Source organism: Lipophrys pholis (assembly GCF_963383615.2).
Source record: "Lipophrys pholis genome assembly, chromosome: 3".
Taxonomy (NCBI): Eukaryota; Metazoa; Chordata; class Actinopteri; order Blenniiformes; family Blenniidae; genus Lipophrys; species Lipophrys pholis.
The window spans coordinates 23,353,850-23,371,674 of NC_137627.1; the positions used below are offsets into that span (position 1 = coordinate 23,353,850).

General features: G+C 45.0%; 3 protein-coding genes across 4 annotated transcripts in view; all 3 read left to right on the forward strand.

Moving 5' to 3' along the window:
• Window positions 1-17,825, forward strand: part of kcnk6 (potassium channel, subfamily K, member 6) — a 242,276-nt gene that overhangs the window by 149,413 nt on the left and 75,038 nt on the right. The window lies entirely within an intron of this gene.
• On the forward strand, window positions 5,752-12,659 carry LOC308107701 (uncharacterized protein). 2 transcript variants are annotated; one of them, XM_080460182.1, is made up of 4 exons: window positions 5,752-6,267; window positions 7,709-8,013; window positions 8,702-8,771; window positions 10,151-12,659. In XM_080460182.1, the coding sequence occupies exons 1-4, from the start codon at window positions 5,907-5,909 to the stop codon at window positions 11,752-11,754; spliced, it is 2,340 nt and encodes a 779-aa protein (XP_080316308.1). In that variant the 5' UTR covers window positions 5,752-5,906; the 3' UTR covers window positions 11,755-12,659. The 2 variants fall into 2 exon arrangements, with proteins under 2 accessions (XP_080316308.1, XP_080316309.1); XM_080460183.1 differs by having other exon boundaries at window positions 5,771-6,267; window positions 7,712-8,013.
• LOC308107675 (uncharacterized protein) lies at window positions 13,133-17,782 on the forward strand. Its single transcript, XM_080460142.1, has 3 exons — window positions 13,133-13,325; window positions 13,942-14,308; window positions 15,327-17,782. Exons 1-3 carry the CDS (start codon window positions 13,200-13,202, stop codon window positions 16,760-16,762), a joined length of 1,929 nt encoding a protein of 642 aa, XP_080316268.1. The 5' UTR covers window positions 13,133-13,199; the 3' UTR covers window positions 16,763-17,782.

Here is a 17,825-nt window from a genome sequence, read left to right on the forward strand (position 1 = left end):
TACCTCAGAGCCACAATGAATTGGTCATTATTCCACTATTTATTTGTAGAATTGGTGTCGGCTGCCTGCGTAGAACAAACTAAACTCAGTTTTCATGCACACAGGGAAGTGACCAGCGGTGGTTTCACTGCCCAATGGCACAAAGTGAGAAACACGGCGCTCCTGCTTCGTCGCTCCACTGTGTCTCCGTGTGTGTTGTGCTCAGATGATTATGTGTCTGACAACGTTTACACAGTTACTGATAAATCTACACGCACGACATGCACGCAAGTGACAGTGCTGCTTTGTCTGCGCCGTCACTTTAAGAGCCCGAGATTTCAGTTGGACTTTAGATGGAAAAACTTTGATTTCCACTCAGTGTTTCGTTCAGAGTGAAGTGAATCTGTTCAGGCCTTTAATGATATAATCTATTATAATTTACCAAAAGTATTACAACATCTGGCACATTTTTTCTGAACTGCTTTCTGACATGCAGGCCTTGTAGTTTGAGTTTATACTAAAATGAATATTCAAAAGGGGGTTTAATATTTCTTTTAGGCATACTTCAGGCACCTGAATCGAGAGTGAAGCAGATCAATGCAACCGTTCACGTGCATGTAGGACGCAGCAGAAACACACAGTTCAAAGAATCGGGTTTAGAAAGATTTTTTTTTTCACCGTCGACACACACAGGACTGAACGCCGAGGCTTCAGACGAACTGCAGCTGAACTCAACAGCTCAACACTCGTGTTGGGGTTTGATTTAAAAAGTCTCAAACTCCAGAGTTCAGCCTCCTTCAGCTGGTCAGATTGAAATAAAAACACCTTCAAAGTTTTCTTTTCTCTCTGGGAATGAATGTTGAGCTTCGTTGTTGGAAATTCTCCAGTAAGATCTGTGTTTCCTCCCTAAAAAAAACAAACAACAACAACACTGAAAGCCTGAAAATGAGAGAAATTCAGACTCTCTTTGTGTGAAAGTGGAGGAAAACACTGATTGTTGTTGTTTTCTTTTATTTTCCAGCCTCCAACATGAAAACTCCTCCGTTTTCAGACATTCACATGTTGCATCTTGTACCAAAACCACTCAGTAGTATGCAGTAATAAGGAGACTGATTTATGAGGATGGAAGAAGGGTGTGTTCAGGGAATGATGATGATGATGATGATGATGATGATGATGATGATGATGATGATGATGATGATGATGATGATGATGATGATGATGTCGTCCAGGGTAGCAATGAGACTTTATGCAACTCTTTCTTTGCACTAGGGACGCCGGCCTGAAGCAGCGTGAGGCCGGAGGGTCAGTGGTGCTGAGCAGCTCCGGCAGAGAGACGTCACGGCCAGAGGTCAGAGGTCACAGTTCTGAGTTCTGAGTTCTGAGGTCACAGTTCTGAGTTCAGAGGCCAGAGTTCTGAGTTCAGAGGCCAGAGTTCACACTGGAGGTAGACAAAGCTTTTCTCATAGGCCTGATTTAATCCCTGGATTTAATCATTTATTTAGAAGATTTAACATTAAGCCATTAAAGGTTTGCATGAGCTCAAACTAGTTTTCAGTTGATTTTGACTTTACAACATATATAGTCTTATTTTTAGATACAAGAGATCATTTCACTACTTTTAAGTCATTTTCTTCTCTAATTTAGTGTTTATATCTTTTATTAGGGCTACATTTTTTTGCAGTGTGTAATCTAAAGAAAAACCTTCTAGTTCCCATTTTTCAGCTTCTAATGAAAAAACATGTTTATCTGAGTTTTAAACCACTATAAATCTTGGTTAGGGATGAGAATGAAAATACTTCTAATTTCAGTGAAGCAAAAGGCTTTTTAGCTCCACTGTTTACTACAAATGCAAACTAAACAAAATGTAGAATAATTCAAAGCCTGTAACTACACTTAGAAAAGAAAGTGGTTAGAGTTAGTTAACTAATTGAATTGCTTCAATCGGTAACGTCTAAATTAATCAAGTTCTTGGAACTTAATAAAATTCATTAACTTAAGCTCACAGAACTTCATTCATTTAGATGTTACCGATTGAAGCAATTCAATTAAAGCGGTTCAACTATTTTCATGTTCCTCCCGTCACCAAATGGATCTTCTAATGACATTGATTTATTCTATTTTAGAAACACAAACGCTCCGACATTAAACGTTAATACAGACTTGTTGTGAGAGAAGCTGTGTTCACGTTGACTTTTCAAGTTAAGATCGGCTTTACTCTAATTATATTAAATGTGATTCGTTGGCTCTGATGGTGACGAAGGTTTAATAACGAGAGGAAGATGATGTGATGAAAAAAAAATAAAATCATTGATAATCATTGTTTTGAGCACATCAGTCCCTCGTCCCTCCCAGCAAATCACACTGTGGAATTAAAAATAGAAATTGAAATACTTTGTACTGTATCGCTTCTTGAAAGATTCAAATACTCGTCTCGTTTATTCGTCGTACTTCAAGGCTGTGATGAGCAGATGACGAGCCACGCTGAAGACACACTGCCTGAAATAAAAACACTCATGAATACAAATATTTCAAAAGAGGGCTCCAACACTGAGGTGTAACACCGAGGTGTGCTTTTATTTTGACCTTTTGCTTTTGTTTTGTATTTATGTGTTTCTGAGGACAATCAGCTCCTAAAGAAATGAGATGACTGAGGCTGATTATTATTCATAAATACTCCAGGTTATAGAGTTCAGTCATTATAATATTCATAAGAGGTGAAGAGGTTTAATCATCTTTCCGTTGAATATTTAGAAGCTGCACATGAGAGATTTATAGCTTCTGTTTTTGTGCATGCAGAGACTCGGATTGCGACCGTGTTCATTTCTATGTTCAAAAGAGAGAAAGCACAATATTCTTCAGCCGAGTGTTCATCACTGGTGGGTTTTCCTCTGAGCCGGGCAGCAAAGCAAACTGCTCAAGTCTCATTTTAATCCATCAGGATGATTTAAGACTCGTCACTTCTCCACGCAGCTTCCGTCCTCTTCTTACCAGCGACGTGAAACGTGGGAGGAAATTTCTCACTTAATAGGTTATTCAGGTTTATTTTACTCCTTTTGATTGGTGCAGTTTTCCTCATCGGGATGCGGAGAAGCCAAAATCTCTCACGTCTCAAGTCAGATTTACTCAGATATGTTGATCCCATTGATCCAGACATGAAACCAGTAAACACTGGTGACGACCTGCTGCCACAGTGTTTTGCCCTCCGCTGAGCTCCTGAGCGCCGCTGTCCGCCCGGCCTCGGCCTGCCCTGTCTCTCCGTACGCCTGTCCACAGCAACGTGTACAAATATGTCTGCTCAGAAGTGTTTTCTGTAAAAAAAAAAAAGAAGAAGAAAAAAGAAAACGTGTGTGAAAACGAGTCTCTCCGTGGCGACAGTAGTAAAAACTGCCCCTTGTCTTCTCTGTGTTCGACTGTTCCGAGTCTGTGTGTCGGTGTGATTGTTGATCGGTGTCACACAAACACGTCAGGACGAAGAGGTTGCATGAATGACTTAGTCTCTATTACGGTACTGCTGTGCATGTCTTAAAGTCCCATCTCTCCACTATACAATCACTGTAACATACCGGGGCGACACAAACTACCAACATGGGAAATGGTGAATGAATGAATGAACCAATAATGTACAAAAATGATCAGAACCAACTGCGTATCATTGACTCTGTACAGTTGTTTCTTTGAATTGATAAATACAGATTGTGATATTGAAAGATAAAGTTTGTGTGTGTGTGTGTTTTTGTCGGGAGTCATGGTGACATCAGCAGACCAGAAAGCGGGTTATGTAAAGATTCAGAGTACGTTAATCCTGAAATGAGGGAAATTCTGAGGCCACGTTTACACGTACGCAGCTGGTTCAGAGCTGCTATGAGCATGCCAAACCTGTAGGGGGCAGTGTAGCAAGAAGCATGAAGCCATGATAGCCAATCAGAATCCTGGAAAAAAAACAGGACGTCACGAATCGTGACGTAAATATCCGCCTACCTTTAGACGCAAACAGAGACACAGAGTATGTCCAAAAAGTCCCTCCTATCTCCTTATATATCGACTTTACCTGAACCCCGTGGATGATGTCACGGGGTTAAGGAAAGGTGTTAGGAGGCTTCCTAAAGGAGTTAGCGAAAGGCTAACCCAAGTTAGTGACGTCCACCATGGTGGGGGAAGAACGACAAGTTTCTGAGAATGGACTACAAAAAGCGCATTTGGGTTTTAGATGATTTAAAGTTGGTCAAGCCAGATTATTGCCTTGATAACTTACATGATCTGCTCCCCTTTTCCAAGATCGTAAGTTTCCCTGAACGCTCGAATGAGCGGGTCCCTTTAAATGTCGCCGCAAGGAATTGTGGGTCAGCGTGAGCTCGCCTCCTTTGATAAAGGAACCATCAGTGGTTCCTAAGCTAAAGGAGGCTCTAAAGGAAGCAACGAGTCTCCTTTCCTTTGCTTACTGAGAATTGGTACAGTCCTTATCATGGCCGCCACACAAAAAACTTCCGAAGTGAAGGAAAAGTCGATAGATAAGGAGATAGGAGGGAATATTCGGACGTACCCACGGATTTTATCAAGAAATCCACTGTGGCCGGAGTTTTAAGGAATCATCGTTTGTGGTGAGTCGTAGCTGTGTTTGTGTATAAATGAGCCCAAACGCAGAAAAATATCACCATTTTTTTCAGATACCCAGGTACGTGGAAACGTGGCCTCAGAGTGAGTCCAAGTTCGTTGACCCTTCTTTCTGGAATTAACCAGCAATTAACCTTACCAGCTTTGAGTTACAAAACTGAATTTAACACGGAGGCACATAGTTTTCCAACAACACAGCAAAAGTAATAAAAGTGGGGTTTTTTTCATGATGGAATTATTTACCTGCATTCAACTCATCCTCTTCATAGTTAACTTTCACTACACCACTACCCTATATGCTTTTATTATTTTATATTTGTCTATTCATTTTACTTTTCAAAAGATTTGAAAATGTTTTTTCGTATTATTGATTTTTTTTTTTGCGTGAATTTGAGTTCAGTTTAGACATTTTAGTGTCTATTTTTGACAGTTTGACCTCGTCAAAAGAAAATTTGACCTTATTACAAAAATTATTTTCTTTCATCAACAACATACTGCTTCATCCCATACAGGGTTGCTGGTGCCAATACACAGAGACAGACAATCACACACTCAGTTTTACACAAATGGGGAATTTAGGATCACCAGTTAACCTCACATGCATGTTTCTGGACTGTGGGAGGGAACCCTGACACACAGGGGGAGAACATGCAAGCTCCACACAGGAAGGATGGGGTTTGAACCCATGACATTCTTGCTGTTAGGCCAGTGCACTAACCACTAGGTGACCGTGCAGCACTTTGATCACATCTGTACATTAAATAATTCTGTCATCACTTGGACTTCTATTTCAGCATTTTTCATTAATTTAGATGTTTTCAATATTGCAACTGAAATGCATGATTAATGTCGTGATCATTTGATAAACTTTTGTTTAAACTGATTCCTCATTAATGCCTAATTTTCCAAGGGCATTTATCTTCATTCACAAAAGATGACCTTTAACTCAAAAAATGTAGATAAAATTCCTCTTTAAAATTATATTGTGATCATTTTGTCGTTATTCTCATGTTAAAATGTTCCTTTGTATTTATTTATTTATTTATTTATTTATTTCATGGTGGAGCATTTTTCTATTTTCTGCCTGGATAATTTGACATTTACCCCGGGAAGTATTTTGTGCGGGTAGTTACACTTCCGGCGAGCACACCGGAAGTTGTAGCGCGGCCGCCATATTGGAGAGGTACCGCGGAAGAAGAAGCTGTGTTGACGTTTTCTGCGTCAAACTGACTCAAATTTAAGCGGAAACTTTAACCCGGGCATGCGCCTCGGAGCGTCGGACACCGCGGGCTGAGCTCTGGACGTCGACGAACATGGAGGCGAAGTTCGGCAGCGAAGTGGCGTCGATGGTGGAAGTGGCCATCCAGGCGGCGGTGACCGTCTGCGGGACGGAGGCGGCGTGGGGGGAGTCCCAGCTGGGGGAGCTCCGGGAGATCGAGCGGTGTCTGGTGATGCAGATCCTCAAGGCGTTCACGGAGGTCTCATCGGAGCTGCTGGAGGAGAACGAGGCCCTGCGGGCCCGGGTGGAGCAGCTGGAGGACCTGCTGCAGAGGAAAGCCGGCCAGCTGCAGCAGGAGCTGGAGGCCAGGGTGGGACAGCTGGGAAGAGACATGGAGCAGCTGGAGAAGGAGCTCAAGACCATCAGCAAGGCCGGAGGGCAGGAGGAAGTTGCAGGTGAGGACACTCAATAACTCGTCCCAGAGATCTGCCTGAATACCAGCGATACATGGAGATCATGGAATGAAAGTTTGGCTCCATGCATCATAAATTCTCAATTCCTTAAACTGGAAGTTACAAGGACAAAGTTCATTAAAAAAAAAGATTTCGGACCAAATAGTGGAACACTGTATTTCTGTAACATGAGTTAAGTTATGGAAGAATCTGGACAAATAATCAAGTTCACCTGCAACATTTAAAGAAATAATAAATACCAGACTGTGGAGTAATTTTGTTTGTTTTTATTGTTGTAAGATGACTGTGGGATATAAAGGGGCAGATTAGATAAGTTAATTATTCCTTCTGCTCCCTTTTAATTCAGAACTTTAGGGGAAATTTTGTATTGAAATAGTTTTTTTTTTTCCTTTTGTCAATGAACGAAATCAACGGAAACGAACAAGAGACAAAAAAAATGAGTGGAAAGAAAAGTAGTTTTTGAGTGGTTTAAAATGGGGAACGTGAAAATTGTCAAAATACATCTGAAGCAACTCAAGTTTTTTATTTATTTTTTTATTTATTATTTTATTTATATAGGGCAGGCTTCTACACCCATATAGAAGGAGTGAAGCCTCTCAGCCTTTACAGGTTAACAGTTCAATTCAATGTGGAAAACACGACACTCGTCCTCTTACTCATGGTTGATCATCACTACACCTCAAATTAAATGTAATTGAACACAAAGGCAAAGCTGGAATGTCTTTGTTTTTCCCTAATTTGTTTGTTTTAATTTTAGTTTTAATATTCATAGGTACGCTTGACATCCCCGTCTTTTCACTGAAAACAATTCTTGTATTTGTTTATGCTTCCGCATGTTTGCAGGGTGAGGGGTGTTATGATAGTTAGAAAATTCTAAATCTACTTGTCATATTTACAAAATCAATAAACATACATTTACAAAAAATGGGATGAATACAAAATGTATTTTTCCTTATATAATTTTTTCTTTACTATTATAAAAAAAGTTATTTTGCTTTAATTTTACTGGTCGAATACATCTGGTATGAAACTGGGCTGTAAGCAGTCTGTGACCTTAACTCCTCTGAAGTCAGGTTGAAAATCATCGGTTGACCAGTGTTTGATTCTGATTCTGATTACCAACTACAAAGTTCAAATCTAAGCAGTGAAGCTTGAAATTTGACGTTATTCAAGGAATAACATGGCAAAATTGCATTAATGCAGTGATGAACTATATATCCAATGTATAGACTTCATGCAAGACATTCAACTGTGACTCAGTCCCACAATAGAAATATATATGTTAACTTCTCTCTGCGAAACCAACATGGAAGCCATAAACACCTAAAATCTGTTACACAGATGTTTTGGTTTATCGCTTCGCCTTAAATTGTAGAAAAATTCTGTCTGAAGAGAAGCTTTATGTCTCTTTTCTTGGTCTCAGGAGAACTGGGGCTTTCAGCCTCGGCCAGCCCCTCTCCTCCTGCTGCGCTGGCCTCCACCCTGAATGTACCTGCGGGCTGTGCAGAAAGCTCTGCAGTGGCCTCTGTGGGCGGAGCTGGCGCTGCTCCCGCCCTGCTGCTGGTGGATGCGGGTCAGGTGATCGCCGAGCCTTCGTCCATCGTGTCTGAAGAAGTGGAAACGACGCAGCTGCTGCTGCCGCCAGACGCCTCGCCGGAGTCCGCGGCTCACGACGTCCCCAGTCCCGCCTCCAGCATCGTCAGCGGCCTGGACCCGGCGCAGGAAAAGGTTTGTGCAGACACACTCAGCTCGGTCTTTAAAACCGGAACCTGAGGCCGCAGCGTCGGTGGTGATTTTGAAAAGAAACCAGATCCTGGTAAATGGCGACTGCGGTCAGAAGCTTCACAGCCCCTCGGAGGTGATTTTCATTTGGTTTAATGGCGAAACTGCGAGCATGATTGAGGACAATAACTAATCCCCTCGTAGCAGAAGCAGACACAAGTGGTTTCCTTTCAGAGGGTTTATTTGGCTTCATCCTTCTCCAAATCCACCATGACAACTCGTTTGCTGCTGAATGAGGGGAATCATCTTGAGAACGTCCAGATAGAGACTGTAACTTAAAAAACTTGACAGAAAGGAGAGGTACACATGACATGTTCGTATCAGCTCTCCAGCGTCAAGGTCCTGCCATTTACATAGGGACCCTGAATGCCATATATGACTTCCTAATTCAAAATAAAAGCACCAAAGCCGATACATGCAACACTACACAGAATAACTCAATCGTTACATTGAACGATAAACAAAATGATCAGTCTGCATGATGAGAGCCGTTTTTAGCAGCAAAACCAAGTAAAGCAGCTGCGACGCCACCATGTCACTTCCAATATAAACAGTCCTGATGGATTAAACCAGGTTTATGTTCTTTAAAAACAGATTTTTGATTTATTACGAGACGTTTCTTTGTGTGTCACAGAAATCTGTAGGGGAGGAATCCACCGGCCGACCGAGGAGGACGAGGAGAGCTGCTGTTAAAACTGAGACAGGTACGACGTCACTGTGAGATACTGTATGTTTCCCCGTACGACCGCGGCGGCGCTTCCTTTAGAGCTCCCGGGTCAAAAGGTCCCATCGGCGATTAATTCCTGTTGTTTTCATTGGACTTGATGAGAATGACAATAAGTAAATTGACACCTGCGGGAGAAAAATAAGGTTTAATTGAATTTAAATCTGTATTTGTATTTATTTTGATCTCCATTAGCTATAACAGGTACAACTACTCTTCCTGGAGTCAACCCAGCATGCTACTCACTAAACAAGATTCACACCACTTTTCATAGTACCACAAAAACTCATACAATTAAAACGAAATTAACCCCACACACATACACACACGCGCGCGCGCACACACACATGCACACACACACACACGCAAACTCAAAAGTACAAAAGACCTAGTCTATGGTAATATTGAAGATGGGTAGATGAAGCTAAAGCCTTGAGGTTATTGTTATAATAATAGAAGTACTAACAGCCTTCATGTGACCACTAGTGGTCTAATTAATTAGCCCACTAACCTAATAATGGTTAAATCAATTTTAATGGCCAATAAACACAAAGTTAGTAAGATGCCTTTTCAAGAGGATTTTAAATGAGTATTTACTATTTGCATTAATCATGTCACTTGGCAACGTGTTCCATCCAGACATCGTTCTATACGTTACAGTATGTTTTCCATTGTTTGTTCTCACTTTGGGTAAAACCTGTGATGGAGGGACGCCAGGGCAGGTGTCCCCTGAAGACAAGTGTCCTCTCTTCGGAGGGACGGGTCCCGAGGACAAATTGTAGGCAGCTGCTGAAAAAGTAACTAAAAAGTTACTTGTGATCTAACTCGGTTACTTCTAAAAAACAAGTAATCAGTAAAGTAACTAAGTTACTTTCTAAAGGAGTAACCAGTAATCGGATTCATTTTTCAAGGTAACTGTGGCAACGCTGCTGATGAGCTCTTGAGCAGCGAGCTGGAGCGTGTGGCGGCACACAGCGGCTCGGTTCTGAGAGCAGCTTAACTCCATGTTACTTTAAAGTGTTGTGGTTGAAGGAAGGTCTCTCTTCAGATGAGTTTTAATGTGACGGGAACAAATACCCCTGTGGACACGACCCAGACGCTCGTCACATGATGACGTCTCTCTTTTTTGTTTTTACTCACCCTGAAGGCCTAGGGAGCTCATGGCCTGCTCATGCTGGTTGAAGTTAAAAGAAGAAGAAATTGGGCTACGGCCGTCAGTGTTTCATGCCAATGTTTAATTGTCTTGCGTTCATCGGCAGATACCGAATTAATATCCAAATATACTAGATTCAACTTGCTTTTGGAATGAATTGTGATAATTGAATAAATCTGGATGTGTCCATTTTCTCCTCCTGACAGAGTCTCCTGACATCAGCCCTGAAGACAACAAGATGGGCTCTGGTGGAGTGGAGGGACGGAAGCTGAGGAACACGCAGTCTCAGACGGCGAAGCGTTTCTTCTGCGATCACTGCGACGTGGGATTTCACTGGAAAACCGACCTGAAGAAACACGTGAAGGTCCACAAGAAGCAGTTCCCCTGCCCGCAGTGTAGCAGGAGCTTCCCGGAGAGGAAGTCGATGGAGAATCACCTCCAGTGCCACGGAGCCGCCAAGCCGCCGCTGCCCTTCCCCTGTTCGCAGTGCAAGCGCTCGTACAGGAAGGAGGAGTCGCTGCAGAACCACCTGAAGCGCCACCAGGAGCTCAAACCACCAAAGCCCTTCTCCTGTGACCAGTGCGGGAAGACGTTCCGGCTGAAGCAGCCGCTGGAGAACCACCTGCTGCGCCACGAGAAGTGGAAGCAGATGCTGAAGTGTCAGATCTGCGAGAAAACGTGCAAGACGGCGGTGCAGCTGCGCTGCCACATGGCCGTGCACTCGGAGGAGCGGCCCTTCAGCTGCAGCACCTGTGGGAAGGAGTTCAAGAGCAAAGACACGCTGCGCTTCCACCAGATGGTGCACACCAACGCCCGCAAGTACAAGTGCCCGCTGTGTGACGAGACTTTCAAGTACGCCCACTCGCTGACGGTGCACAAGAGGAAGCACACGGGCGACAGTCCGTTCGTCTGCACGGTGTGCAGCCGCTCGTACCGCACGGGCACGGCCCTGAAGAGACACAACCTGGTGCACACGGGGGAGAAGCCCTTCACCTGCCACATCTGCGGCGCCCGCTTCAGCCTGAACAACAACCTGAAACGCCACCTCCGGATCCACACCGGTGAGAAGCCGTTCAGCTGCCAGGAGTGCGGCAAGAGTTTCTCCGACAACAACAAGCTCAAGTCCCACATGCTCCTCCACGGCGCCCGCAAGCCCTTTATGTGCGACCTCTGTGGAAAGACGTTCCTCTTCAACTGCAGGCTGCTCATTCACCAAAAGTATGTGCACGCCAACCAGAGTGAGGCGGCCGAGGGCACGCAGAACCCGGGCCAGCCGCGGCGCCAGAACAAGTCTCTGGTGAAACCTTTCAGCTGTAAGATCTGCCTGCGAGGCTTCAGCGCGGCCAACTCGCTCAAGCTGCACGAGCGAGGCCACAGCGAGCACAAGGAGTTCAACTGCTCTGTGTGCGGCAAGGCCTTCCACAACAAGTACTCCTTCAGCTACCACCAGCGCAGCCACACGGGCGAGAAGCCCTTTGTCTGCGACGTGTGCGGGAAGAGGTTCTTCCAGGCCGCCAGCCTCAAGCAGCACGAGCGCATTCACACCGGCGAGAAGCCGTACAAGTGCAACCAGTGCGGGAAGGCGTTCAGGACGGACGGCAACTTCTACCGACACGTGCGCATCCACACGGGGGAGAAGCCCTTCGAGTGTTTCTACTGCCACAGGAAGTTCCACCAGTCCAACCAGCTCAAGTCCCACCTGCAGGTGCACACCGGAGAGAAGCTGTACTCCTGCCAGCAGTGCGGCCAGGGCTTCTCCGACTCGCGGCAGCTCAAGAAACACGCCTGCGACGGTTTGCTGGTGACGTGACGCCTCGTCCAACCACCAGGGGGAGTCCTAAGATAAGAGAAAGGCGTTAGAGTGCCTTTAGAAATTCACTAGCAAAAAAACTGCTTGACAGGGACCCTATTAACTCGAGCAGGCCTGTGACGCTGTCCATTGCTTTGATTTGAAAGCTTCAGCGTTTGTATTTTGATGCTCGGGAGTGTGTGCAGCAGGGTTTTGCTTCACTGTGACATTTTAACAATCCAGAGGTCAGAGACCTCGCCCACAGGTAGCAGGGATTGGCTTCAGCAACCCTGCACAGGGTGGAGAGGTCAGAGGGTTGACAGGCGTAGACGCAGCTTTTAACCTCTAGTTTATGATCAAGGATATGCTCAGTCATTACATTCACCACAATAAATATGAAACAACGTAGCTTGTTATAGTTTCAGGTCAGAGAAGGGATGTTTTCCAAGTAAAGGCCCAGATAACTCGTTTGGATTTCTCTTAATAGCTCAGGAACAAGCAAGGATTAACAGTTATTGATCACTGGTGTCTAGGTTAGGATTGATTGTTCATAACATTTATAATTGTTCTTTTTTAACAACTTAATTCCCAAACAGTTGCTTGTGTTTCCATAACAGTCCTGCCATTGTTATTTTTATTAATTATTTTGAAAAAAAATTATAAAATTCACAGAAAATGTTAATTGTATGTTTTCACATATTTGGACTGTACGTATAGAGTTGTTAATGGTAAAAAAAATAAACAATTGATTTGTTTTTTAGCACCGGGTGTCTGTAATTTGACAGGATGAGTCCAAAACGGCCACAATGTTTATTTTTGTTTTGTTTTTGTTCTTCTGGTTCACATGTGATGAAGTTAAGTTGTGTTTTGAACCCAAAATCCATCATTAAAAGAGCCACTCCGGAGTTTTGGCGCTTTTGCTTTTTTTTAGCTGCTTGGTCTTTCTATCATGTTGTGTGGTTGTGGGTTACTATTAATGGGAGAGGTTTAAAGTCATTTCCCCATGTTGATTATTGAAGTATGTTTTGCCATTGTCATTTTGTGAACCTAACATTTTATTTAAATTCTAACCCATTTAAAATCAGAGCAGTTAATGTTATGTAAATTTAAAGGTCAAACATTGTTTTACTAGTCCGGCCCACTCGGGATAAAATTAGCCTGCATGTGGTCAATGAACAAAAATGAGTTTAACACCCCTAATGTAAAGCTCAAGATTGATATTATGTTACCTACAAAAATCACACTTCATACACACATCAGGTATTATTTAGACTTTGAACATAGAAATAAAGAAATCTGATCGTATACCATTGAGTTGTAAAACTATTTCTTCTTTCTGCTCAACTTCCATGTCTCTTATTTTGACAAGTATAAACGGGTCATCGTTTGTACTTCTGGTAATATGGCGGTGGCGATTGTTTAGATTTACCCCCGTTTGTAAGCTGCGAGTTTGAACGAGAGAAATAATGTGTGAAAATTCGGCGTTTTACTCCGAAACAAAGTCCATCGCGGAGACGCTGGTTCGGGCCGCCGTGGATGTTGTCGGATATCGTAGAGAAGAAAGTAGAACGGAGCGAAAAGCGGGACGTGAGGTGGGTGAACGGTTGACGCTCGTGGTGTTTAGTGGATGATGGACCCTCCTTTACCGTCAACGTTGCTCAGAAACATTGTTCCAGACGGAGATGAGACCCAGAGAATGGAGGCAAGAAGAGAAACAAGATGGCGGACGACTACATGAAAATATCGACTTTAATGCACAAAGAGTGAAAAATGACAGTACAACTATTGATTTCCGCTATTATTACGGGGTATTTGGTTTTAACATAACTATCAGGCTAGCTGATAACAAGGGTAAGGATCGGTAGTTCTATTTTATCACAAAAAATATTTTTATACTATTTTTATCTAAGTATGAGTCATTAAAAATGCATTATAAACATGTCAGATACTTGTAATGATTGTGTTGTAGTAACTAGATGTAGATGCTCTCAACTCACTGAGTTATTACCTGGCTTGAAAGTCTGGAGTTTGCATGTTCTACATTGGCATGTGTATTTTATTTGTTTTTTCCCATGGGCCAAAAAAACCACAAAACAATGCTTCAAATTCATTATCAAGTGTAAATATAAGTGTTTGTCCAGTGAGAAACTTTTGACCCGTTCGGGCGTAACAAAACATTTATCTTTTGCGTTGTTTTCCATCTTTCAGCCAGATTTTGACGTCATTGTGGAGCTGTTGGCTCGAGAGGCGACCAGAAAGATCAGCGTGGTTTTTTCTCAGCTCTCTTTGCTGCTGCACTCGGAAAACGTGACACTGAGGGCCCGAGTGGAGCAGCTGGAGAGCGAGCTGAAGACTGTGAGAGAGAACTTTGAAAACGCTCGCCTGTGGAGGGAAAACGTCCTGAGCGGCTGCCCCGTGCTGTTCGAGCGGAGCGGCCTGATCTTCACCCTGAAGCCGTTGGGAAAGTTGAAAGGCAAGACAGATGAAGTGAGGGAGGAAGTCAGGGAAGTTGCACCTCCTCCTGGTGATGATGATGAGGAAGATGATGTAGGATTGGAGGGTGTAAATGATGCAGGTAGGTTAATATTTCCCACCACCCCGTGTCCATACATTTTATAAACAGATAAAACGGAACTTCATCGGTCTGCTGTGTCTCCAGCAAAATGTCTCCTTCCCTCTCCGACACTCTGACACACGCTGGCCGTCACAACCACGGGGGCTGTTTTGGTGTCCAGCAGTGGGCTCGGGTGCTGCCCCCTATGACATTACTCTCCTCCATGATGTCGCTCTCCTCCGGCCTCCACCTTCAGATCAGACTCTTCTCCACCTCTGAAGTCACTGACACAAACTGATATAGAGCGGCGACGACGCGCTGCCGATCACTTGTTTTTCTTTTCCTAGTGATTCCACGACTGTGACACCAAATAATATCATTCTCCTGACCTCCACCTCCTCCATGACTATTTCTCTCTCCGTAAAATTCCTTTTCTTCATCTTTTCTGTCGGGATTTAGCGTCAAATGCCGACGATCAACGGGCTGATTGAGATGCAAAGATACTGACGAGGCACTTTGCATTGACCATTTATGGTAGAAAGTGGGCGTGTTGAGGGTGGGAGATGAGCGGCGCAACTTTCCAGGTGGACTGTGATCTATAAAAGAAAAGTGCGTGCAGATGTGCGTACGCACGGTTTTATAGATCCCAATTTTTTTTGGCACACGCCATTTTCAGCTTTTGGGTGCACGTACATTTTTAGTAGGAATCCTACGCAAGGTTTTATAAATGAGGCCCCAGGTCTTTAATTTGGTTCCTGAAAAAGTTAATCAACCGGTCGTAGCTGAAGCTAATCTAATGTAGCTTGTGAAATTTCTGCTTTTAAAACGTGGTGTGAGAGAGACGTGCAATTTGAGTTCTCTTTCCATGGAAATATGTAGCAGAACCGACAAATAAAGCAAATTTGAACTAGCTTAGTGCTAATCTGCATATGCATGACAGATGTGGGCGGCGCTCAAAGAGGCAAACATTTCATTTGATGCAGAGACGGTTTCAAAACGTAGTAATGTTTGTTCACCCGTCTTTCCCTGTATCTTTTAGCCGCTGCAGAAGGTCACAGCACACCAACAGCAGCTGAGCCCGAGGTCACGCAGACGACGGCGGTCAGGAGGAAGGGGAAGGTGTTTGTGTGCAACGTCTGCAACAAGAGCTTCAACCGTCGCTTTCATCTCGCCAAGCACATGAACACCCACAAAGAGCAGCGGCCATTCGCCTGCCACCAGTGCCCAAGGAGATTTAGGAACACCTCCACCTTCGAGTACCATCTCCTGCGGCACGAGGAGAAGAAGCTGGCGACCTTCCAGTGCCAGCTCTGCGACAAGACGTTCAAAACCAAGATGCACCTGAAGACCCACCAGCTGGTCCACACGGACTCCAGGCCGTTCGTCTGCAGCACCTGCGGGAAAGGCTTCAAGACCAAACACAACCTGCAGGCTCACCAGGCGGTGCACGCCGCCGACAAGCCTCACAAGTGCTTCGAGTGCGGCGAGAGCTTCAGGTACGCCTTCACGCTGCAGTGCCACCGCAGCGTTCACACCGGGGATCACCCGTACAAATGCACGGTGTGCGGCAAAGCTTTCGTGAAGAGGCGGTCGCTCCGGACGCACCAGGCGGTCCACAGAGGGAAGACCTTCACGTGTGAGACGTGCGGCGCAGGTTTCACCCTGCAGCACAACCTGAAGCGACACATCCGGATACACACGGGTGAAAAACCCTTCGCCTGTAAAGTCTGTGGGAAGAGTTTCGTACAGGACAATAAGCTCAAAGTGCACATGCTGCTTCACGGAGCGTCGAAGGCTTTCATGTGCGACTTCTGCGGAAAGACGTTTCTCTACAACTGCCAGCTGAAGAGACACCAGAAGGTGAACCACGATGACAAACACGGACAAGTCGTGAGGAGACGCACTCGAGAGCGGGGCCAGCGCAGAGTCATCTACCGGCGGGACAGGACCACGGTGGACGTCACGCCGTTCAGCTGCAGGACATGCCGCAAGGGCTTCGACACGGCGAGCTCGCTCAAGAGACACGAGCTGATCCACACGGGCCACATGCAGTACAGGTGCGACTCGTGCGGGAAGTCGTTCTTCTACAAGGCCACCTATGACTACCACCGGCGGGTCCACTCGGGAGAGCGCCCGTTCGGCTGTGACGTCTGTGGGAAGAGGTTCATCATCCTTCAAGCGCTCAAGTCGCACAAACTGCAGCACTCCGGAGAGAAGCCACACAAGTGCGACCAGTGCGGCAAAGATTTCAGGATCTACACCAACTACCTGCGACATCTCCGTGTCCACACGGGGGAGAAGCCCTACGAGTGTGAGGTTTGCGGTGTGAAGTTCCGGCAGCTCGGACATGTCAAGTTCCACATGCAGATCCACACGGGAGAGCGGCCGTACTCCTGCAGCAGCTGCGGGCTGGGATTCTCTGACTCTCGGCTGCTGAAGAAGCATAAATGTGGTGAGAAAAGTCAGAAACTATAAGAGGAATCTCTTAAAATGCCCAGATCGCCGTGGATGGAGCTGCTGCATCGGCTTGCAAACTCCAAAGCGAGGCCAATGCGGAGTCATGAGTACGATGGAGGACGTGATGCCTCAGGCTGGACGCACACACACACGCTTTTTTTTTTTTGGGAGTGGTGGGAATGGTAAGGACTAGCTGGAACCAGCAGAAGGCGCTAGTGCCACTTCACGGATGCCAAGTGAAGAAGAAGAAGGGAAACGGTCATCGGGAACAAAAAATCTGATGAGAGAGGGAAACAGTCATCAAGGACGTTGAGAGCGGAGGGAAACGATGTAGATAGATAGAACCAGCAGATGGCGGTATTGCAACCTTATGGATGCAAACTGCCGTTAAACCCAAAAGAAGAAGTTATGCCTCAGAACCCGCCTACAAGACGCTTGTGTGTGCTCGTGCGAGAGCCAGGCAGCTTGACGTGTCACGAAGAATCACGCAGGGGGTCACTGCCTTTCAGACTGCAGGTTTCTTCTAGAGGCAGAAACGTGGTGAGACGAGCCTGAAACTGTCAGGACACTACACCTCTGCCTTTTATCAGGACGTTACAAGATGGCGTCCTGATAAAAGGTAAAGATGCAGGGAAATTTCTCTGCAACTGTCGGCTGAAGAAGCACCAGAAGCTTCTGCCTCCGTGGCTTCAGGCTGTTCCAGATGTCAGGAAAGACCCTCACGGTGCCCTGCTGGGGGATTTGAATGTCTTGGTTTCACCTAATTAACTACATAGATAATTCAGATTTCCTGCAATTTGTCACGGAAGAAGTTGGTTTTTGTGTCTCAGTACTGGTGATCTAGAAGCTTTGAAAGACCTGAGATCGGAGGTTGAAATCCCACCAACAAGGCCCCCGAGCTCACGCTTCACTCCATCGTAGCAGCTCCCACTATGTGTGGTTAAATGTTGGGAAGCAGTTTCCCCAAGGATCAATAAGGTATTCTTTTTATTGTTTGATATTGGGAGTTGTGCATTAAAAAAAGATTCTTTAAAAGCTGTTTGAATTATTTGATTGAGTCTTTCTGTGTCTTTCTCCTTTT

Coding starts and splice junctions, on each gene's coding strand:
- LOC308107701 (XM_080460182.1), top strand. CDS start 5,907: ATGGAGGCGAAGTTCGGCAGCGAAGTGGCGTCGATGGTGGAAGTGGCC. Junction 6,268..7,708: donor AGGGCAGGAGGAAGTTGCAG/GTGAGGACACTC, acceptor TCTTGGTCTCAG/GAGAACTGGGGCTTTCAGCC. Junction 8,772..10,150: donor TGCTGTTAAAACTGAGACAG/GTACGACGTCAC, acceptor TCCTCCTGACAG/AGTCTCCTGACATCAGCCCT.
- LOC308107675 (XM_080460142.1), top strand. CDS start 13,200: ATGTGTGAAAATTCGGCGTTTTACTCCGAAACAAAGTCCATCGCGGAG. Junction 13,326..13,941: donor AGCGAAAAGCGGGACGTGAG/GTGGGTGAACGG, acceptor TCCATCTTTCAG/CCAGATTTTGACGTCATTGT. Junction 14,309..15,326: donor GGAGGGTGTAAATGATGCAG/GTAGGTTAATAT, acceptor TGTATCTTTTAG/CCGCTGCAGAAGGTCACAGC.